The 21471-nt window shown below is 39.7% G+C and overlaps 1 protein-coding gene across 2 annotated transcripts in view; it reads right to left on the bottom strand.

Moving 5' to 3' along the window:
• The window catches only part of LOC5573575 (zinc finger E-box-binding homeobox 1), a 37116-nt gene extending 16138 nt beyond the window's left edge, over window positions 1–20978 (bottom strand). The window contains exons 1-4 of one of the 2 annotated variants that reach the window (XM_021849473.1): window positions 20616–20978; window positions 20445–20559; window positions 9680–10513; window positions 8375–8395 (exon numbers count right to left, since the gene is read on the bottom strand). In XM_021849473.1, coding sequence (XP_021705165.1) covers window positions 8375–8395; window positions 9680–10513; window positions 20445–20559; window positions 20616–20761 — 1116 coding nt within the window. In that variant the 5' untranslated portion in view covers window positions 20762–20978. The remainder of the gene's footprint in view (window positions 1–8374; window positions 8396–9679; window positions 10514–20444; window positions 20560–20615) is intronic. The other variant, XM_021849474.1, reaches the window with a different exon arrangement.
• Between the last annotated feature and the right edge of the window lie 493 nt (window positions 20979–21471).

The raw sequence follows: 21471 nt of genomic DNA, 5'->3' as shown, positions 1-21471 counted from the left end.
TTTGAAACTTACAAGCAATGCAACATTTGAGTTGAAACAGAATTCATTTTTGTTGAATTATATCCAAATTATTCCAATTTGTGTATGTTCGAATTCTAAATGGGCCACACCTTAGAGTTCAAATGCTGCTCAACGTGGGTATCAAGTAAGGTACCGCGGGGCAAGTAGGTAAATAGTAAATTTGCTTTTCAGGTTCATGTCAACTTCTAGTCTAGGCCATTCAGAACGTTACGAAAGGCAAGAAATTTCATTTTTTTTTCAATCATTTAGCATAATAAAGCGAAAAATTGTGTCTTTGATATTCTTCTTCTTTCTGGCGTTACGTCCCCACTGGGACAAAGCCTGCTTCTCAGATTAGTGTTCTTATGAGCACTCCCACAGTTATTAACTGAGAGCTTTCTTTGCCGATTGACCATTTTTGCATATGTATATCGTGTGGCAGGTACGAAGATACTCTATGCCCTGGGAATCGAGAAAATTTCCTTCACGAAAAGATCCTCGACCTGCGGGATTCGAACCCACGACCCTCAGCATGGTCATGCTGAATAGCTGCGCGTTTACCGCTACGGCTATCTGGGCCCGTCTTTGATATTGTCAAGATTAAACAATAGTACAAATCTAAGGGCAGAACTATTGATCCCAGACAACCAAAATGTATGTATAACGAAATTAGCTTTTGCGTTATGCGAGGCTTACATGTGCAACATTTCACGTATAAAATGACGCGAAAATGCCTTCTACGTACAAAAGTGGAGGCGATATACGTGCATATATTATTTGATGAATAATGGCATACAATGCGAGTATAGAAATTTTGTACCGAACTAAGATGTGATCTTATGCGACTTAACATACAGTGTTGATTTGACAGTTGCTACGGATTGATTCGACTTTCTTTCGGGATGAAACAAAATGTACAAATAAACTCAGAAAAAAGTGTTTTATGCGAGGAAACTCATCAAACTGACGATTTTATCCACCGTGTTTTGTAGGTTTGATGTAATTTGTATGAATAAAGGAGTTATTACGTAAACTTTTATGCGACTTCTGGTTGTCTGGGATACCATCGTGGTTATTTATTTACCGTGCATTAGCAGGCTACGCACACTCATCTTCTATTTCCTGACGTTACGTCCCTACTGGAACCGCGCCTTCTTCTCGGCCTTATAAGTTAGTCGAGTCTAGTACACGACACTGACGACGGCCTTACAGTTCATTTCGAAATACGCGTATTTGTCAAAGGATACAAACTATAGTGGGATTAAATGGTACAGTTCGATTTTTCTATTATTTATAAAAATAGGTTATCAAATAGGAAGTTTCTTCTATAATGATTTTTAGTGCCAAAATAATTCTTCGGCATATCGGCATTCCTTATTTTATTTATTTGGTCTAAAACCATTGATTGAAATGAACAATCAATTGAACAGGAGATAAGATAAAAATGAAAAAAATGATTGGGTTTTCAACAGGCTTCATAGTGCAACATGGTGCGCTAAGATGGCAAACAATTGACTCAACGGGTCTACCCCGTTTGGCATACAGTCGTTTGGCATAAAAGCTGTTTGGCATAATACCATTTGGCATAACAGTCGTTTGGCATAATCGCCATTTGGCATAATTATGAAAAACATTGAATTTGATCAAATTTCTTCCATTAAGCAAAGTGGTGTGGATAAACTGCTCACGATGATTCATTCCGTTTTTAGTTATTGATAGGACATACTTCTAATCTTCATTTTTCAAGGAAACCAATATCCAATAAAGCTCTTTTTGAATTGCAGCATACATGACTTCCGGGGTCATTATGTCCCGGATATTACAGCGCATTTTTTAACAAAAATGTATTCAACGCCTAAGTTATTCCCTGTCATTTGAAAAAAAGGAACATGGCATTTTATGACGCATCTTATGGTTACGCATATTACTGTACCACTGCAGTATCATCCTTTTTCAAACTATGCCAAATGACCATTATGCTAAACGACTATTATGCCAAACAACTGTTATGCCAAACGACTATTATGCCAAACTTCTTTATGCCAAACAACTGTATGCCAAACGGCATTATGCCTAATGGCATTATGCCAAACGGGGTAGACCCGATTCAACTGCTTAAAACCAAGATGGATACTAGATTTTTCAACCTTAAAATGAAACTCCTGAGTATAGGCATTACGTCCACATTGAGACAAAGCCTACCTCTCAGCAGTTCAATTTCGCTATTTTTCACATGTACATTACCCACCATAAGCAAAGAAGTTTTGCATTTTTTTTTGCTAGCGTGCATGTAACTGGTGATATTCTAGCAGGCTCTAGCTCATCATCCTGGCCACCTAGAATGGTCGTGTCTTCAGTAAAATTGTTCAGAAGCAATTTGAGGCAGCACTGTTTGGTGAACAATTTTGATATTTGGATATTTTGAAACAAAACAAATATTTTTTAATATTGTATTATATTACATTCCTTCAAGTTTTGAACTCTGTCTAAGTGAACAAGTTTGTAGAAACATACCTACTTCTAAATATTCGTACTTCAAAGATAGTTCTATTCAAATATATTGTTAGGGAAGTTGTATCGGTACTCGCCATGTACCAGTATTCGCCATCCGAATTATATACCTTTTTACGACACATATGGTCACCAATAGTTTAGTGGTCGTTAAATTGCTTTAAAATGATGCGAAAACATTCTTAGAAACTATAAAATTTGTTAAAAAAAATAATAGTAAAAACATTTTTCTTAAAATGTTTGCTCCTTTGCTCCTTTTTTCGCCATGGTGCTCCTGATTCGCCACCCTCCATAAGAAATCAACGTAGGTGGCGAATTCAGGAACCGAAATTTAAAACGTGCAAGTGTTCCAGTAATCGCCACCTCAATTTCCAATACAAAAACAAAGTTTCTGATTAACTTTTATTTGTTTCCTCCTGAACATGGATTGAAAGCTTTCGTTCAACGTATTGATAGTGACCAAAGGCCTTTTGATTTATTGATGAACAATTTTTTTCCTAAGCTTTCACCGGCTTTCCCGGCAGGCTCAGGAGACTGATAAGAGCGACGATGGAAGGTGCAACATTGTGTGAAGGTTTCAGGCGAACATTCCAGTTCGTTTAGATCCCGCCGAGGACTACGAGATAATGGATTTTCGTACCTGTTGTTCCATATTGCGCTAGAAGGTGTTATGCGGGCTCAACAGCCGATTTCTATGAAATCCAGTCAATTTGTTTGCTTCGCGGATGATATGGACATTGTCGGCCGAACATTTAAAACGGTGCCAGACCTCTACACCCGCCTGAAACGCGAGGCAGCGAAAGTTGGACTGCTGGTGAATGCGGCCAAGACAAAGTACATGTTAGCTCAGTGTTTCCCAAACTTTTTTGACTTTCGCCCCCTTTAGACCAATATTTTTTGGAATCGCCCCCCTGATACGAAATTTAATCATTTGTATTAAGTAGTAAACCTACGTTGGAGTATTGAGCTTGAGCTTGAGCTTGGTTGGCCGCCCGTGGATGCACTCCAGTATCGCCAAGATCAGCTGCACTTACACAAGGAACCAACCGAATGACTGCTTGGGACTAACAGGCATCCTCAGTGTATAAGTGCTGGTGATCTTCTATTTTTAGGCAACAATGGCACCTGCCACGTCAGAATGCAGACCAATGAGGGGAAGGGGGAGGAATTGATGATGCATTGAACTGGCTCCCACGTAGACCGTATATTCCACTGCATCCACGCCAGTTCATGCGGGAGTGTATGGATTGGGGGAAAAGCACGGCAGAGAGGTTTGCTTTTGTGGTTAGCAGACTGCCTATGTATCAGGCGTAAGAAAGGCGTGCGCGTGGAAGTAGGAAGCGTTAGGGAAACGGTTTCTTGTCCGTCTCTGGTTCTAGCGTATGCTATGAACGAATAGTTTGAGTGTGATATATTTAGAATGGAAGATAGAAGCAAGTGAGAGATATACAACTACAAAGTACGAGGAAAGGGACGGGCCTGGGATTGAACCCATGACCTTCTGCATATGAAGCAGAAGCGGTAGCCATCAGACCACCAACCCCGTCTAGTAGTAAACCTACGTTGGAGTATTGATCAAAATCTCATCATAAGTGTACCGAAAATTGGTCAAATTTAAAGGGTGTAGTAGTCAATCATAATACTTCATTTAAAATATCCCAAAGAGAATGTCTTCTACTTGTATATCCATAAAAGAGTTGTGCAATATCTATATTATGCATCAATTGTTTTCGTATCAAGAAATCTATTATTCTGGCTTCTGTTCGATCAATGAAACAATTGTAGTACACTTTGCTTTTTTGTCTTCTTTTAAAAGTTTATTAAGTTGTAGAAATACATTTAAGAATTTTTTTAATACATTTTCGGCAGTTCTGGAAACAGCCCAATCTAAAGTCTGTTCTGATTTAAAATTCATGAATTTCGAAAATATTTGTACAAATTATAAAAAAATATATGTAAACTCAGACTATTCTTCAACTTTCCATTTACCGAAATATAACGTTCAGCGCAAATTTTATTTTTCAGGCTTTGATCCCTGCACTTTTATGACACCAAGGCCTATTTTTAAAAACAAAATATCAAAATGAGTAGTGAACCAAATGCGTGAGAAGCAATAAAAACTTAATCTGCCCTATTCCAAAGATCGCCAAAAGGCTACCAAACATTACATTAAACTTGGAAATAAATTTAAAATATCGCTAGAAGTTCTCACATATTTTCTTCTTTCAAAAACATTAAATGTTATATTAGTCAAAAACCATTCAGATCTCAATTAAAATCGTCAAATTTGTCTATCATAATTAAAAATCAAGCGCGTTTAGAGGTACACACAAGAACAGATGAAATAGTTAGGAGTTAAATATTTTTTTTTTTAAGATGTAGATGCTTTCATTGAAATATGAGTGTCTCTTACAAACTTTGAATTAATTATTGTTTTTCAATTGCTGTCATACCATGATTTTCGCCCCCTTTCTAACATTTTCGCCCCCCAAATTCAGTTTTATAAATTTTCGCCCCCTTGCACCAGAAAATCGCCCCCTGGGGGGCGAATTCGCCCACTTTGGGAATCACTGTGTTAGCTGGTGGGGCCGAGCGCGACAGGTCTCGCCTAGGTAGCAGTGTTACGGGGATACGTTCGAGGTGGTCGACGACTTCGTCTACCTTGGATCCTTGCTGACGGCTGATAATAACGTTAGCCGTGAAATACGGAGGCGCATCATCAATGGAAGTCGAGTCTACTTTGGCCTCCACAAGGAGCTGCGGTCAATAAAAGATTCACACCCGCACCAAATGTATCATGTACAAAACGCTCATAAGGCCGGTAGTCCTCTACGGGCATGAAACGTGGACGATGCTCGAGGAGGACTTGCAAGCACTTGGAGTCTTCGAACGTCGGGTACTTAGGACGATCTTTGGCGGTGTGCAGGAAAATGGTATGTGGCGGCGAAGGATGAATTACGAGCTCGCCCAACTCTACGGCGAACCCAGTATCCAGAAGGTGGCCAAAGCTGGAAGGATACGATGGGCAGGGCATGTTGCAAGAATGCCGGAAAGCAACCCTGCAAAGATGGTGTTCGCTTCGGATCCGGTTGGTACAAGAAGGCGTGGAGCGCAGCGAGCTAGGTGGGCGAATCAAGTACGTATCGATTTGGATTCAATTGTTATCTGTTCAGATGTTAACTAAATAAATGAAATGAATTTGCCCTTATGAGAGCGAAAACTGACACACCTCCCATATTACTTTCAAAATTATACTTTTCAACAACTTCAGAACTGATAAATAAGATTTCATCAGTTTCTCATAGATTAAACCTTGCGTTATTCCTGACATTCAGCTCAAATTTCTGGTAAAGCAGGAAGCTGTGATACAGGTCTCCAAACCTGTATCACAGCTTATCCTGTATGGAGATCAGCTATAGTTGTCTTTATTGTTGCCAGTACTGTAATTTTTAAACCAATCGCGCAACTTTGGTTTGCTTTCGATATTCTGAGCAACTATGATGAAAACAATATTCTTCTAGACCTAGGTGGTAACGATCATAATATAAAAAGCGATAAAATTATACAAAGAATGGGTTGGGATCATGAGCAAGAGTCTACTGGAATATAACCAGTGATGGAAAGTGGCGAACATTTCTGCTGAACTGGAACAAATACAAAACCAAACGCTCCCGAGCGTCAGAGCGCTGGTTTACTCGCATCCGTCGTGCTCCCGAGTAACCGAAGCTAAAAGTGATTCGCGAACGTGTTCGGAGCTGTTCAGAGTCAAATTGTGTTTTTGGAAAAAAAAAGCTACTTCCCCTCCAAGATTTATGGTTTCCAAGGGTTTTTGACTACAATTCAGTAGTTTACTGTCGACTTCATGGTTATGCAATTAATTTGTCTGTCAGAACCATAATAAATCACAACTTGCTCGGTTACTCGCGAGTAAACGTTCCCGAGCTTGTTGCTACTTCTTTTGACATGTTCTCCCGAGCAGGCGGGTGCGGACTTACTCACACCTAGCCAGCTCGCGAGTCTGTGATGTTTGTTATGCGTTGGTATACACTCGTAAGCTGCTTCGTGATGCGATCTTTTCCAGCACTGAATATAACTGAATTTACATGCATATTAGTGCCACGTTGCGGCAAAACTGCTAACCATACAATGCTGCCTCAAATTGCTTACCAGCTTTTGAACAACTTTGCTGAAGACACGAACTGTCTAAGTGGTCGGGATGATGAGCTAGAACACGGCAAAATGACATGCACACTAGCGCCACGTAGCGGCAAAACTGCCAACCAAACAGTGCTGCCTCAAATTGCTTTCAAGAATCTAAACAACTATGTTGAAGACACGAAGTTTCTAGGTGGTCGGGATCATGAGCTAGAGCCTGCTAGAATATCACCAATAACATGCACGCTAGCCAGGGCTGTTAAGTATCATGTTCGACTTGCGACACTGACGAAACAAGTCATCTCATTGTCACTAGACGAAGCTATATTTCTTGTGCTCACTTCGTCAATTCGCAATGACAGAGCGCTCACGAGAGCAATTTTAATGTTTTGTTATTAAAATGTCTATCTCATTTTGGAAAATTTCGGGAAGTAAATGTGTTTGATAAGTAAAGTGGAAATCATTCAATGATTCCAGCGATATAAATAACAATTATACCAGATAATGAACCAAATATGATTAAGTTTACGATTCCGTCACAAGCCGTAACGGCGGAAAAGTGAAAGAGAATTTGAGAAAAATCTCTGTCATTGTCTCGCCATCCGATGACAGTGAGGAAAGCATCTATGTAAAAGTCGCACGATACTCTCTATTTACATTGACGCTTTCCAGCCCTGACGCTAGCGCCACGTAGAGGCAAAATTGCGCATTTAAAATTTCGCCATAAGGCTGCTAAACAGCTTTGCTGAAAATCGCAATTTTGAAGAAAGTAAGAATTCCGCGATACTGCATCATAAATATAATAGTTTTTGGGAAGGGTGCTGCAATATTCCAACAATTGAAAACTTGTTTCTTTGTTTTACTATTTTTCAATATGTTTGCATTGATTGAACTCGCCATATTAGTCAAAATCTTAGAAAATGATTAAGAATATCGTTTTTTAAGTTTGTGTAGCCTATCTTACTCAGCTTTCTAATAATGATCTCAAAATTCAAAACGGTGCGGTGCGCTAATGGTGAAAATAATTTCTGAATAAATTCAAGATGACGGTTATATTCGAAATAGCCGCCATTTCTTTTAGCTTCAAATGAAAGCTATATACTTCCTCTATGTCACTAGGTTTGCTATATGTTCCGATGGAGATATGAGACAATAACGTGAAGAAATACCTATGATTTATTAAAAAGGGCTTTTTCGCAAACTTTTTATCTATCTAGCGTACGAGGGTTCCATAAATTTGAGAAAACTGGAACAACCACCTTCTAGTTTTAGCATATACTAGCGATTAGTGACAGAAAATTGGAAATCTAACGATGTGTGCGTAGTAGTAATGCGATTCATGCAACATCTTTGAAAATAATACCAATGTATTATAATAATAAATGTATATTCTTTTTTTGCAATCCAATTTACTTCATTATTATTATTTATCTTTATTTGAGTGGCATTGAAGATTTTCACAGATATCACGTTACTAATTACTTTACATTACAATTACTTACAATTTACTTCAAAACAACACATGATGGCATTCCTTTTTTTAAATTCAGATTACAAAATTTACTAAATTTTTAGATATTCAAGAAAAAACAAGAGTTTTGGAACTGTATGTGAAAAAATCGACAGAAAACAAATAGAATATACCATACCCAAAAGAAAATTAAAACCGTATTTTAAGGACAAATATTTAAAACTTTTATGCACTCACCAGTGAATTGATAAGCAAGTCCTGAGAAAAATAATATCTATCAAACATTTTTGCGATAGTTGACAAACAACAACGAAACAAAAACAATCACTATTTAATGGGCTTTGTTAGTCGATTTTTCTAATTTTTAATTTTAGACAACTTGATTTTTACCGTTTCTTTAAGGTGGGTCTTCACCTAGCTCGTGTCTTGATTGGCGGACGGAGGACTGCCAGGGTATGGATCGAGCAATTACAATTGCAATTGATTTTTACCTTCACCATTCATTTTTTCTTCATGCTTTTTGTAGTTGACAATTTTTATTATTATTATTTTAGAGTTTTCATAACCCCCAAAAAAATGGAACGAAAAACGATATAAGAAATACAGAATTAATTGGGTTCCTAATCTGTAATTTGTTAATCATGAGTAAATGTTCCTTCCTTTGCCGATTGGTTAGAGTCCGTGGCTAACAAAGCAAAGCCATGCTGAAGGTGTCTGGATTCAATTCCCGGTCGGTCCAGGATCTTTTCGTAATGGAAATTTCCATGACTTCACTGGGCATAGAGTATCGTCGTACCTGCCACACGATATACGAAAATGGCAACTTAGGCAAAGAAAGCTCTCAGTTTATAACTGGGGAAGTGCTCTTAGAACACTACGATGAGTAGCCGGCTTTGTCCCAGTGGGGACGTTAACGCCAAGAAAAAAAGTAAATGTTCAACAGTAAAGTGTTGCATTTCACATCTTCGTCGTAAATTTTCTACTTTTTTCGCTGGCCGGAGGGACTGAAGACATATTTTAAGTTTGAAATGTTTTACGATCTTGGCTTTTTTATATTCAATGTTTTGTCATGCTTGTTTTGTTATATAATATGTATTTTTGTTTTTATTTTTAATATCATTGGGACTATACATAGTCTGTTGATGTAAACCTAAATAAATAAATAAATAAATAAATAAATAAATAAACATCCAAAGAGAGCGAGGCAATTGCGAATTGTAAAATATCAATTCCTACCGATATCAATCTGAATGACTGAAAGATTAACAATATCGTTCCTAGTTATTACGAGAATGCCGTTCGCGAGAAGTAGAGACGCTCGGAAAACAGGATAAATTTAGGATTAGTGTATTTCAGAATGACTAGGCCCTAGATACCTAGCTTAGTGTAGGTACCTGTTTGTATTGGAAAAGAATACTAGGTATTTTAGAAAAAAGGTTGAACCATTCTTCGCAAAATAAACAAAAAATATATTACCTTTGGTGTTGAAACTTAGCATTTCGATTCATTTGTAAAATGTTAGATATCAACTGTACTACTTACATTCTCATGCGTAGCCATGTGGCGACCCAGGCTCTTCACAGAGGTAAAGGTCTGTGTGCAAAGGACACACGTGGCTGTTGCAACCGTTGGCGGAGCCGTTTCGAAATTTTGCTTTCGCTTTTTCGGTGGAACGGAGGAATCAGCACGTTTAGCTTTGTGCTTTTTCAGTGCTGCTGCAGTGGCCGCCTTGGACACCTTGGGTGTCTTGGACGCCTTGGGTGCCTTGGACGCCTTTGCCTTTGTTTGCTTTTTCTCAGCTTTCGGTTTCGCAATTCTAATCTTAGCCTTAACAATCGGAGCTCTGGCCTTGGCTGCTTTCGGAATAACCTTTGCAGGCCTGCCTCTTGCCTTTACCGGTTGAGGGAAGGACTTCATTGCGGCTTTTGTTTGAGTGACCTTCTTCGCGGCAGCTGCCTTTTTGTACTTGTTGATAAGGGACGACGAAATCGGTGTCAAACGGACAACCAACTCCCTGGTAAATTGCGGCTTGTTTCTCATGTGACCAAAACGAGATGGCGTGTATAGCTGGCTGAGGGGAACCTCTCCAAAGCTTTTTCTGGCCATGCGGCCTCGTCTAGGCGTTACAATAGAGCTCAGATTCATTTTCTGTACCTGCACAACGGGATTGGAACGTGACGGCGACTGAATTGGTAGCTGAGGTTGCTGCTGCTGCTGGTAAGGCGTCTTTCTTTGAGGGCTTAGAATGGCATGCAGATTATGAAGGATTTCATCATTCTTCCAGCACAGCAAACGAAACTCGTAACACTGATCCAGCTGCTTCTTGCATTGTCCGCATATTGAGTTCGGAATCCCCTGTTCTGGATTCTCTTTTATCTGTAACGTAACAACAAGAAAAAAATGCACATTATTACCAAATATAATCAGGGTCCAAGATGGCCAGTAATTCTTTAGTGTATCTCCCTAGGAATTCCCTCCACTAGGACGTCTAATCTCGACGCGATGGGTGAGCTTACCTCATTAGCACTAATATGGGAACTAGTAATCCATTACCTAAGAGATAAGCGGAAGTAAAATGGAATGGTTTGGCAACAGACGAGCAGTGTTGAGTTTGCTCGGCGTCGAGAATAATATTGTAACACGGACATGACTTCCTCATTGCTAAAAAGTGTATTTTGTTTCGTTTTATAGATCTTTGCGCTACATTACCAAACAAATAAACGGCAGAAAAAATCAACAACTAAATATTGCATTGACAAAAAATCAAAAAAGAAAATATTTCATATGTTCTGCTCTAAGCAAACTAACACCAAAATAATTTCAATCGGATTACATTACTCCTCACGAAAAGTTCAAAATAGATGTTCGTTTGGCTCACATTTTGACAGCTCTCGCTGCTCGATTGGCTCACATTTTGACAGAAATGTCAGCTTCCGCGTATCTCTTTTATAAAGGATCACTAGTCGCAGAGTTTCACCAAACACACATTCTTATGTTGCATTATAAAACGGATGAACACACGTTGGCTTCGAAACTTAACCACCATTACTGATTAGTACAAAGGATTGTACTGCCCATAAACGCATAATTGTCCTATGTAATAGGAATTCCAGCAAACATGGGACTGACATGCATTTATGGGCAGTGTAAAGCTCGTGTAAGCACTGGTTTATAAGTAATTACTGAGCCCTGGCGGTCCCTCCGTTCGAAGAGGACCTGATAATATGCCGAAACATATTAACAGATCCTCCGCTTGAATGGAGCCGTTTCATGATAAATCGCGAACCGTTAGAGGTGTGCCAGAGTATTGGTAAGGTGATATGTTTCACAGACGGGTATTATTATGGTGCACCTTCTACTTTCGCACCGTCAAACCCTGTGTATGGAGTATGTTGCTCGCAAACTCAAAACTGTAATCTGATAGCTGTGTAAATTACATTGATTTTATGGTACATAAATGATATAACTTACAGATTTTGTTTTCTATCCACAGTTCAGACCCCACGAATCTGTGACTAGCTTCCTATGTTCAACCCTATAATTAGCTCTGTTGATGATAAATTCATGAATTCAATTTACGACAACTTACGGTAAGTAATTCTTCAAATCTAATAATCCAATCCGATTCAGACATACCTCTCTACTGTACGGTATTAATTCCTACGGTAAGTATTTCACAGTAATAACAATATGCTTTGAATAACAGACATACTATTTACTATTATCGATCAAGGTATACAACTATTTCTATATTCATTTCAGTTAATTTCAATTTAATTCTCTAGCGAATCTCAATCATCTAAATTTTCATCATACAATGCCGAAAACATTCCAATATGTCAGCGCCCTGTGTTTATATTGGCCTAGCCATGCGTTTAGACATAGTCATGCACCACAGGTAGCGTTCACTCAAAAAAAACCCTCACCCTCCTTCATCCTCCCATCATTACAACGGCTAGTTTTGCCACAACTCGCTTGACTCCCGTATTGGTTCGCATCGTACTCGTCCATCACTTCCTGGGAAAACTTCTTCGATGATTCCGCGTTCCCACGTTCTTCGTTTCTCCGTATCTGCTACGTACACCAAATCTCCTAAAGCCATTGGTTTCATTTCTTCGAACCACTTAGTCCTCTGCGACATTGTAGGCAAATATTCTCGTTGCCAACGACTCCATAATTCTTCTGTTAGATATTGTGCTTGATTGCAGCTGTTACGTAATCTATCCGCTAAATCTACTGAGCATTGTGTCTCTGTACTCTCGACCAATGGACAACCTCGTAGAAAATGATTCGGTGTTAAAGCTTCTTTGTCTTCCTTCACATTGGTGGACACATACATTAACGGCCGCGAGTTAATCAGATTTTCAGCTTCCACGAGAGCTGTTTGCAGTATCTCGTCTGTTAATCTTTCTCCATTCATTAATGCTGACATTTTTGGTGCTGATGGGGGAATAAATGTTCATTTGGTTCTGGCACCCGTAAAAGTATCAGCACATTTCTCGCATAACTTCTGATCTCGCCCTAAAAGCCATTGGTAACCATGTGTGTAGCTCGTTGTTTCTGAGCATTTGAATGGATTTTCATGTTATTTAACAACACTATGTGGAAGAAAGGATCATTATCTACCTGCCCGTGATGTTGGTTTGGATGCTTATTCTTTCATTTGCTCAGAAACAACGAGCTACACACGTGGCTACCAATGGCTTTTAGGGCGTTATCTCAGAGTATGCGAGATTTGATGTTGATGGTTCGTATCTGTTTAGCTAGATCTCTGCTTGCCCCAACAAAATTGGTTCCGTTGTCGGAAAACAAAAACTCAATCGGGCTACCCCACCGCTTTACAAATTTACGAATCGTCATTTCACAAGACTTTGTTGTCAAACTGTAGACTTCTTCTAGGTCACTGTTTCTCAACCTTGGTAACGGCTAAAAAACGGCTCGCTGTGATGTGTTCGTTTCAGCGTGCTATTTGCATGATCGGAGGTCCGCGAACCCTCTGTTGTGAAAAGTGATTCTAGGTGAATGGCGCGAATCGTCATGCATGTGGTGAATAACGCTACCCGTCTTCGTCCAACAATTACTTCCAGTGGTCCATAATAATCTAATCCAACATATGCAATAAAACCTGTGGTTACAATTATCTTATTTTGTGTAATTTTTATGTGGAGTGTATTTTACACCCACTTTATTTTCCGTGTGTTACCCACATTTGAGTGTTTTTCACGTGGCGTGTTTAATGTCACCGTGTTGTGTTGTTTTGGTCTAAAGTATTAGTATTGGTTGGCAACATAATCCACCACCATGTATTGTAAATAGTTTAATTCGTTCATTTTCGTTATTTATTTTATTTGAAATGTGTAGATAGTGTAGCTAAAATGTAGGGAAAAAATTATCGTTCTGATTGTTCCGGTAAGTGTGATAAAATTAGTTCTCGTTCTCCACCCGTTGCACAAAACGCGACATAGCATAAGCAACATAACAGTCGAGCACGGTGGCAGGAGACGATGTGGTGTGTGTTTGGTCGGAACGATGACGTTTCAAGGAAAAATATAAGGGTTTTTGGATTGCGAATAGTTTTCCCGGAGAAAAGTGTCCGGAAAAAGTGTTTTTCCGCGTCGCAAAGGGCTGGAAGATTTTTCCCAGCATAGTCGCGAGTGATCCGTCAGGGGTTTCCCAACGGAGTAGTGCCGGCCCGCGGTTCGGGAACAAAAGTTTAGTGCAGTGCAAAAGGGTTGGAACCGCCACCATTTTGGGAGTGCTAATTATAAAGGAATTATTCGCCTCCCGGTGGTCAAGCCAAAGGTTCCCAAAACCCGCCGTCTTCGCTACACGGGCTCAGTCAATAGAGCAAAATCTCGCCCGTGTAGCTAATCACCAAGGAAGACGAAGACAGGTGCGTGCAAAGGGGCGTACCACCTGTGGCAGAATGCTGCGGAATCTGCCGGGACTGTCTACGGCGAGTAGGCAGTTCGGTGTCTCGACACCAGCGGCGCTAGAGGGGGTCCAACAAAAGAGTCTATCTCCTCCCCCTAGCTAATAGCCAAGGACCGCCGCTTCTGCGGTGTATTTGCCCTAACAGTGAAGTGAGTGAAGAAGAAGGAGCTTCGCACAGTCCGTGCGGAGCGATAGAAGCAAGCGACCACCGCCACTGTTGCTGCAAGGGCCCCACCGAGTCGACCAACGAGATCATCAGTGCCGTAGTAAGGGAGGAGACGGTAGAAAGGTTAGACGTAGATAATAGAGTTTTTAAATGCAATATTTCTTCCTTTTTAAATTGATTTCCATCCGAAATTCGAAGGTTGGTTGAAGTACCCTGCTCCAGGCCGCCCTGCCGGGCTGTCGTTTCTAACAGCAAATGGATGTTCGCTTACTGCTAGCTTGGAAGTGGGCCACTCTAGAAACAGCCGGCTTCGCTTTCTGTATCTTGCACCAAACACATTGCTTTGCAGTAATTTTAACCAAGGATTTCAAATGTGGAATGTAGAAACGTTGTATCATTTCGATAACCACCATCTCGACTATCCGTGGTTCAAAAAATCGTTTTCGCTCCACGCCGCTCATTCGATTCATGATCAAATTTTGAGTGTCCTCCCAAAATTTGAGCTCATTCGGATGAAAATTGAGTCCGCACAAGCACTTCAAAGTTTATATGGGAAGGCAAGAAAATCGTTCAATCGGTCATAGTGTTTGCCCATGTGCTCTTGGGGATTAGAGCAAAATTGATAATATAAGATACATTCATCAGTTATAACTTTGCCGAAGACCGTTTTCAAATCGGACGCCTCAGTAATTAGTTATTGATTTTTATGTGAGTTGTAAAACTTTGGCTATAATATTTGGGCTGATCTACAGGCATCACTGGATATATGCAGTAAAACATAGTAATCATGGTTTATGTGTGCTATATTTCGCGCCAGATGCAGCAATGTTGCCTGTTCAGAAGTTACATGAGCACTGTAGAAGAATTTGCGATTAGATATAATTCAATAACTAATTACTGAGACGTTCGATTTGAATTTGGCAAAGTTATAGCTGATGAATGTATCTTACATTATCAATGAAGTTCTAATTCTAATACATCAAGCTCTAATACGCGACGTTCTCAAACGACCGGTCGCGACCCATTGGAAGCCTACACAATAGAAATCTCAGCCACCACGTCGGTGGAGAGTGATCCTAAAAAATAATGCGCTCTCGGGCTAGGCATTGGATATATATAGAAAGCGTTGTGTTTGGATGGGCATCTAATTCTTCCGAAAGAGGTGCACTTTGCGAAAATGGACCACGTGATTATTGAGCTGAAATCGAATTCAGGTTAACTTCTGCGTCCATGAGTCCTCTTATGGCGTAGGGGTAACGCGCCCTAACTAGAGATCAGGGAGTCGTGAGTTCGATTCGCACTGACAAGACGTGTAACTTATTCGCAAAATTTCACATCAATTTGCCAATTTAATCCAATTGCAAAGTATATGTAATGTTTAGCTTTTCGGTAGTTGTTAAATTTCTCGTATGTCACCACCAAATGCCAGCGATGTAACTAAATCAGGTTCCTTAAGGTGAAGATGAATCGAAGCCAAAGTTCAATTTTTCAAGAGCACGGATCTGGAGAACCAAACACCCGTTTAAGCTGAAAACTTAATCGATTGGTCACCACCAGCTGGTGACCAATCGATTAAGTTTTCAGCTTAAACCGATGTTTGGTTCTCCGGATCCGTGCTCTTGAAAATTTGGCTTCGATTCATCTTCACTTTAAGTAGACTATCATTGAACGAAACTCCATTTGCTTTTGCAGCAGCATCCCATACCATTCTAATTTGTCCCGGTTTCTTTGGGTTAACCACATAACTCAAGGGCAAGTACCAGCATCGGTCAGGTGGTGTTTATATGAGTTCTCGTTCTGTAATCTTGTGGGCGAAGCCCTTAGTCACGTAATCTTCAATTTGTTTTTGCAGGTTTTCTCGAATACCTGGATTTCGGTTTAATCGAACTTCCAGATTCTTTAACCGTTTGTACGCCATCGAATAACTATCAGGAAATTTTGGAATGTTGTCTTTCCACAGTAGGCCTATCTCGAAACGATTGCCAATACGTTTTGCTGTTCTTTCAAGAATACTTCGAGCCTTACAGTCTTGTTTCGATTCGAGTCGTACTGGCGAAACTCCAACTGCTTCAAGCTGAAAATTATCCCGCAACATCCGGCTTAATTCCTGGTCAGCCTTACTAAATTCCTGGCAAACACATCTGTGATGCCCTAGGAAATGTACATCTGCTATCATGATCGGTCGCGATCCGTATACCTTCCAGCCCAGTTTGCACCTAACAGCAGTTGGTTCTCCTTTCTTCCCAACTCGTGATGCCAATTTTTAACCGTTCTCGCAACGCACGTGTCTTAATTTTTACTATTTCTCCCCGAAATCTTCATTTCTACACTTCTTGAATGTGTCTCGGTCCGACTAATTCAATTCGTCCAGCGTATTTTAAACGTTTCTCGTGGACCATTTAACTGCAGGAACTCGGCTATTTCAATGTCGATAAGTGATGTTGAAGATCCTTCATCCACTAATGCAAGTGTACTGAACTTGTTGGCCTCACTATATAACGTAACGGGAATTATGCGAAATAGCACCGTTTTATTCAGTAAGCAATGGCTGTTGCAACGTGCCTCCTTGTGGACACCTTGTGCGTAGGTTGGGGGGTGCAGCAATGGATGATATGGATCTTTGCAATTTTTGACCTCACAATGAATCTTCGACCATGTTCCGTGATTATAAATGCAAAGCGCGCATAAATTTAGATGCTTCACCATCCTCCATCTTTGTTCTACGCTAGCATCACGGAACTCTTGACAGTCTCGATTAAAATGTCCAAATTCTTCACAAATAGAGCAGCCAATATCCTTTCTTGCAGATGTTTGCGCCTGTACTTTGTTACTCTGTTGGACAAGTTTTGTACTACTTGCTTCACGATCATCCTCCATCAAATGGGTGAACACCTTGTCATTCGGTTTCTACCGCTTCTTGGTGGAAATTAAGGCCGCACGGGACGTCAGTATAATCACCCCATCCATTTGAAAAAGTAAATCTCAAATACTACTCCATATATCGATGTGAACAATTTATCACTATAGGGTGATGTGTTAGTATCCACCGGTGTATACTAACACATCATTGATCATTGATCGAGCATTGATCAGTGAGAACTGCAATTTTCCCAGTATTGTATTGAATGATGCTGATACAAACCGATGTTGAACAATTCTTTCTCAAAACGGCTTTAGCATTGTACAATAAGATTTCGATAAATCTTGATCTAGTTTTGGAAATAATGCAAAGAAAAGGCATCTTGCCGTATTCTCAATCCGTCGTATCGATTTCATTTCTATCGCAATCAGTTTTCCAAATTCGTCTCACAACTTACGGCTCACCGTGATATATTGAGTGGTCAAAACATAACATATCAACGCTATAATAAAATGTTTTACTAAAATATATAGATCTACGGGCATCTCCCTCAATCCTTTCAGCATGATGGAATATACTAATTTCCTTCAAAATTCATTGCTCGTCATCAAAATTCAGCCCAAACATATGAACACAATTTCTTTTGACCGTACAATCACGGCATTTGCTCACAGTGCAGCGAAAACAACACAATCAATTTTTACGTCGAGCATCGTGCACACATTGATGCGCACATGCTTTTTTTTCTCCGTACGACGGATTGAACTTTGTTCACATTCTCAATTTTATGAGGTCGGTGAGGAAATTTCACAAAATTTCGTGAATTATAGAACTTTTATGGCGTGTGATTTGAATAAAATCCTTCAGTGAAGAAGTACGAAGGTTTTTCATAGTGAAAATAAGTGCCTGGCGAAATAAGTCACACAGGGGGGCGGGAAGAAACTTGTATCATAAAGTGGTGTGACTGGTGTCGATCGTTAGACGTTACTCTCAAATCGTGTTCGTCCATGCGATTTCGGTGAAAAAGTGCTAATTGGATAATTGAACTGAAGGTGTTTAACAAAATACAGTAGTTTTATTCAATTTTTGGTGTACAAGTGTGCAAACCATGACAGCTTTCACAAAAATATACTTGGTAAATGAATCTGTGTTGCAGGTAAGTTTGAATGTCCACCGTAGTGAAACATTTTATGTTTGATACGACGAATGTTAGCGCTTACGACGAAGTAGAACGAAACCCAAGATGCATTTTCTGATGATTTTTGGTGGGATTATCCGTTAATGGAGAGACGGAATATGAGTTTTTTTTTCATATGATTTAAAAACAATTAGAACGGTTATCCGTAGGAAGACAATTTCAAAGAAAGAAACTGAAACTGCTTGCTACAATATTGGCATAGAAATTCTCTGGGTAAATCCATTCTAAATTAAAAGATACGAGACGGGGTTGGTGGTCTGATGACTACCGCTTCTGCTTCATAAGCAGAAGGTCATGGGTTCAATCCCAGGCCCGTCCCTTCCCTCGTACTTTGTAGTTATATATCTCTCACACAATGCTTCTGTCTTCCATTCTAAATCTATCACAATCAAACTATTCGTTCATAGCAAACGCTAGAACCAGAGACGGACAAGAAACCGTTTCCCTAACGCTTCCATTCTTCCACGCGCATGCCTTTCCTTACGCCTGATACATAGGCAGTCTGCTAACCACAAAAGCAAACCTCTCTGCCATGCCTTTCCCCCCAATCCATACACTCCGCATGAACTGGCGTAGATGCAGTCGGACTCCACGGTCTACAGTGGGCTAGTATAAGTGCAACATCATTTCCCCACATTGGTCTGCATTCTGACGTGGCAGGCGGCATTATAGCCTAAAAATAGAAGATCACCAGCACTTATACACTGAGGGTGTCTGTTAGTCCCAAGCAGTCATTCGGTTGTTTCCTTGTGTAAGTGCAGCTGATCTGGCGATACTGGAGTAGCATCCACGGGCGGCCAATCAAGCTCAAGCTCAAGCTCAAGCTCTAAATTAAAAGATACGAATAGTACCCGACGGAAGTAAATTACCTTGTGAATGAGCATGCTTATAATTTATAATTTATAAGTTATAATTTCATAAGTTAGACTTATGATTGCTCCCGCAATTTGCGCATACAAACTTTATGGTATTTTCCTTCACAGGACAGACGCCCTTAGCGTGAGAAGAACCTCCGTAAATCATGCATTCACGCATCTGCATCCGTGCGGCATTGTTTTGTGCCATGACCCCACTTTTGGCACCGACGGCACTGTTTGGGGTTCTGAAAATTTCCTCCAGGTTTCTGGAATTGTTCCTATGTCACACGGATATTGAACATAATATTCTTGAGAAAGCCCTTTCCGACGAATGCCACATTGGATTCTCTTTTTTATATTGATTACTTGGACTGGGGAAAATCCAAGTAAATCATTTATTCCATTTTTGATCTCTTTTAGGGACTTGAGACCTTTTAAGACGACCTTGAACAAACGTTCAGTTTTGTCGTCATTAGTAAAAATATGTGTGCTTCTTTTCTGCAAGATGTTTGAAAAGAAGTTCGCGATTTCCTTGACTTGATAAAAAGTGTAAACTAACAAGTTACCGTAAGAATAAATAAACAAATTACAAATCATACGTGGAAACACTAGAAAAATCCGCCTTTGTTAAAAGTTCCTTCATAGTTGCCAATTGTCCATCCCATTGAGGGCATCTACAACTTAAATTTACTACGATATTATTTTCAATAGTTTAATCGCTTAATATTTTTTGTTTTTTCAAGAAATTGTTCAATGTTTGTTATCGTAAAATCTAAGTAATTTCGTAGTTGATGAAAGATAAAAAAGAACCAAAGTGAACCAGAAGAGTCACAGTTATTCAAAATCATGAAGAATGAACCGTCGCATTCTTAGTTTTGGTACACCAACTAAAACGTCCCAGAATACGGATATCTCCGGTGGTCATTTCGGGGTTATTTCGCGTTTTAAAAAGAACCAAAGTGGTCATTCATCTATATTTGAACAATCGTCGCATGCCTAGTTTCGGTGCTGAAACTTAGTGGTCCCATAATACGGGTTTTCCGGTAGTCATTCCGATGCTCTAAAAGGACCATAATAACCCTGTATAAGCATTCCAATCAGTCAACATGGCTGCCAAAACAAATGACGAGCTACTTAACCTTAATGGGTTCACTGTTGATCATTTTACCCTATAAACTTTTTAGGCACGAAACCGGTCGTATACGTGTAGCTCTAATGTTGTAACAGCTAATAAATTCTACCGGTGGCGTATGAAGCAAGGGGAAGAATGGACTCAAATGAAAGGCACTTACCTCCAGGTTAGTGCACTGTAAGATTTTCTCCGCAAGTCGCTTATCTCCAGGGTAAGGAAAAATCGGTTCCATATTGTTGTTGGACAACAAACACAAACGGCACAACTTGTTTAGCCTAAAAATGGACATTATTAGTCATCTTAGACTTACTCTGGACAAAATCGATCTTACGGATAGCAATCGTTGCTCGCCGGATGAATCTTCGGTGTACCGAAATTGCCAAACGATGTGGCATTAGAAGGCTGCGTCTTTCCCACCGAGGGCAAGTTTGTTTTCGCCTTTTTAAAACCCCCGCGTCTGCGACCGCGTTTTGCCATTGCGATTCCTGGCGCACTTCGGGGCGTCTTTCTCCGAATATTAAACTCTTCAAATGAACGATAAACTCAACACCAAAATAGGGAGATCAGTTCTATTCGCCGCAATTTCAATGAAAATGAGAAACAAATTTTAGCTCCAAAATGCCAAGCAAAAGTGAAAAGTTTCTTCTACTGACTGACACTGCTGCATTTAAAAACCGCCCGGGAGTTCACACGCACACAGCTACAAAACAGTTTATGCAAAAACGTCAAAACGGGTAAATGCACGGTTATTTGAATTTGGCCGCTTTAAGGAATCAAATAAGCCAAACTCTCGACAAACATTAGAAAAGGGCACATCGACATTGGTAAAGACCCGATAAACCATTTCTTCAATTTTGTTCACATTTCTTTAGGGGCTGTCCATTAATTACGTAAGACAATTTTTGGGATTTTTCATATCCACCCTCCCCCCATGATAAGATTTTTTATATGAAAATACAAAACATATTGTATAACGCGTAAGAAATCTCAAATCTGGGGGGAGGAGGCCATAAACCCTTACGTAATTAATGGATGACCCCTTAGGGCTGGTCCATATATATATATATATATATATATATATATATATATATATATATATATATATATATATATATATATATATATATATATATATATATATATATATATATATATATATATATATATATATCATAACGCTTAAATTG

This window comes from Aedes aegypti, chromosome 3 (assembly GCF_002204515.2).
Source record: "Aedes aegypti strain LVP_AGWG chromosome 3, AaegL5.0 Primary Assembly, whole genome shotgun sequence".
NCBI classification, from domain to species: Eukaryota; Metazoa; Arthropoda; class Insecta; order Diptera; family Culicidae; genus Aedes; species Aedes aegypti.
Note: the sequence above shows the minus strand (reverse complement) of the source record. Positions and strands in the feature narration are given on the sequence as shown.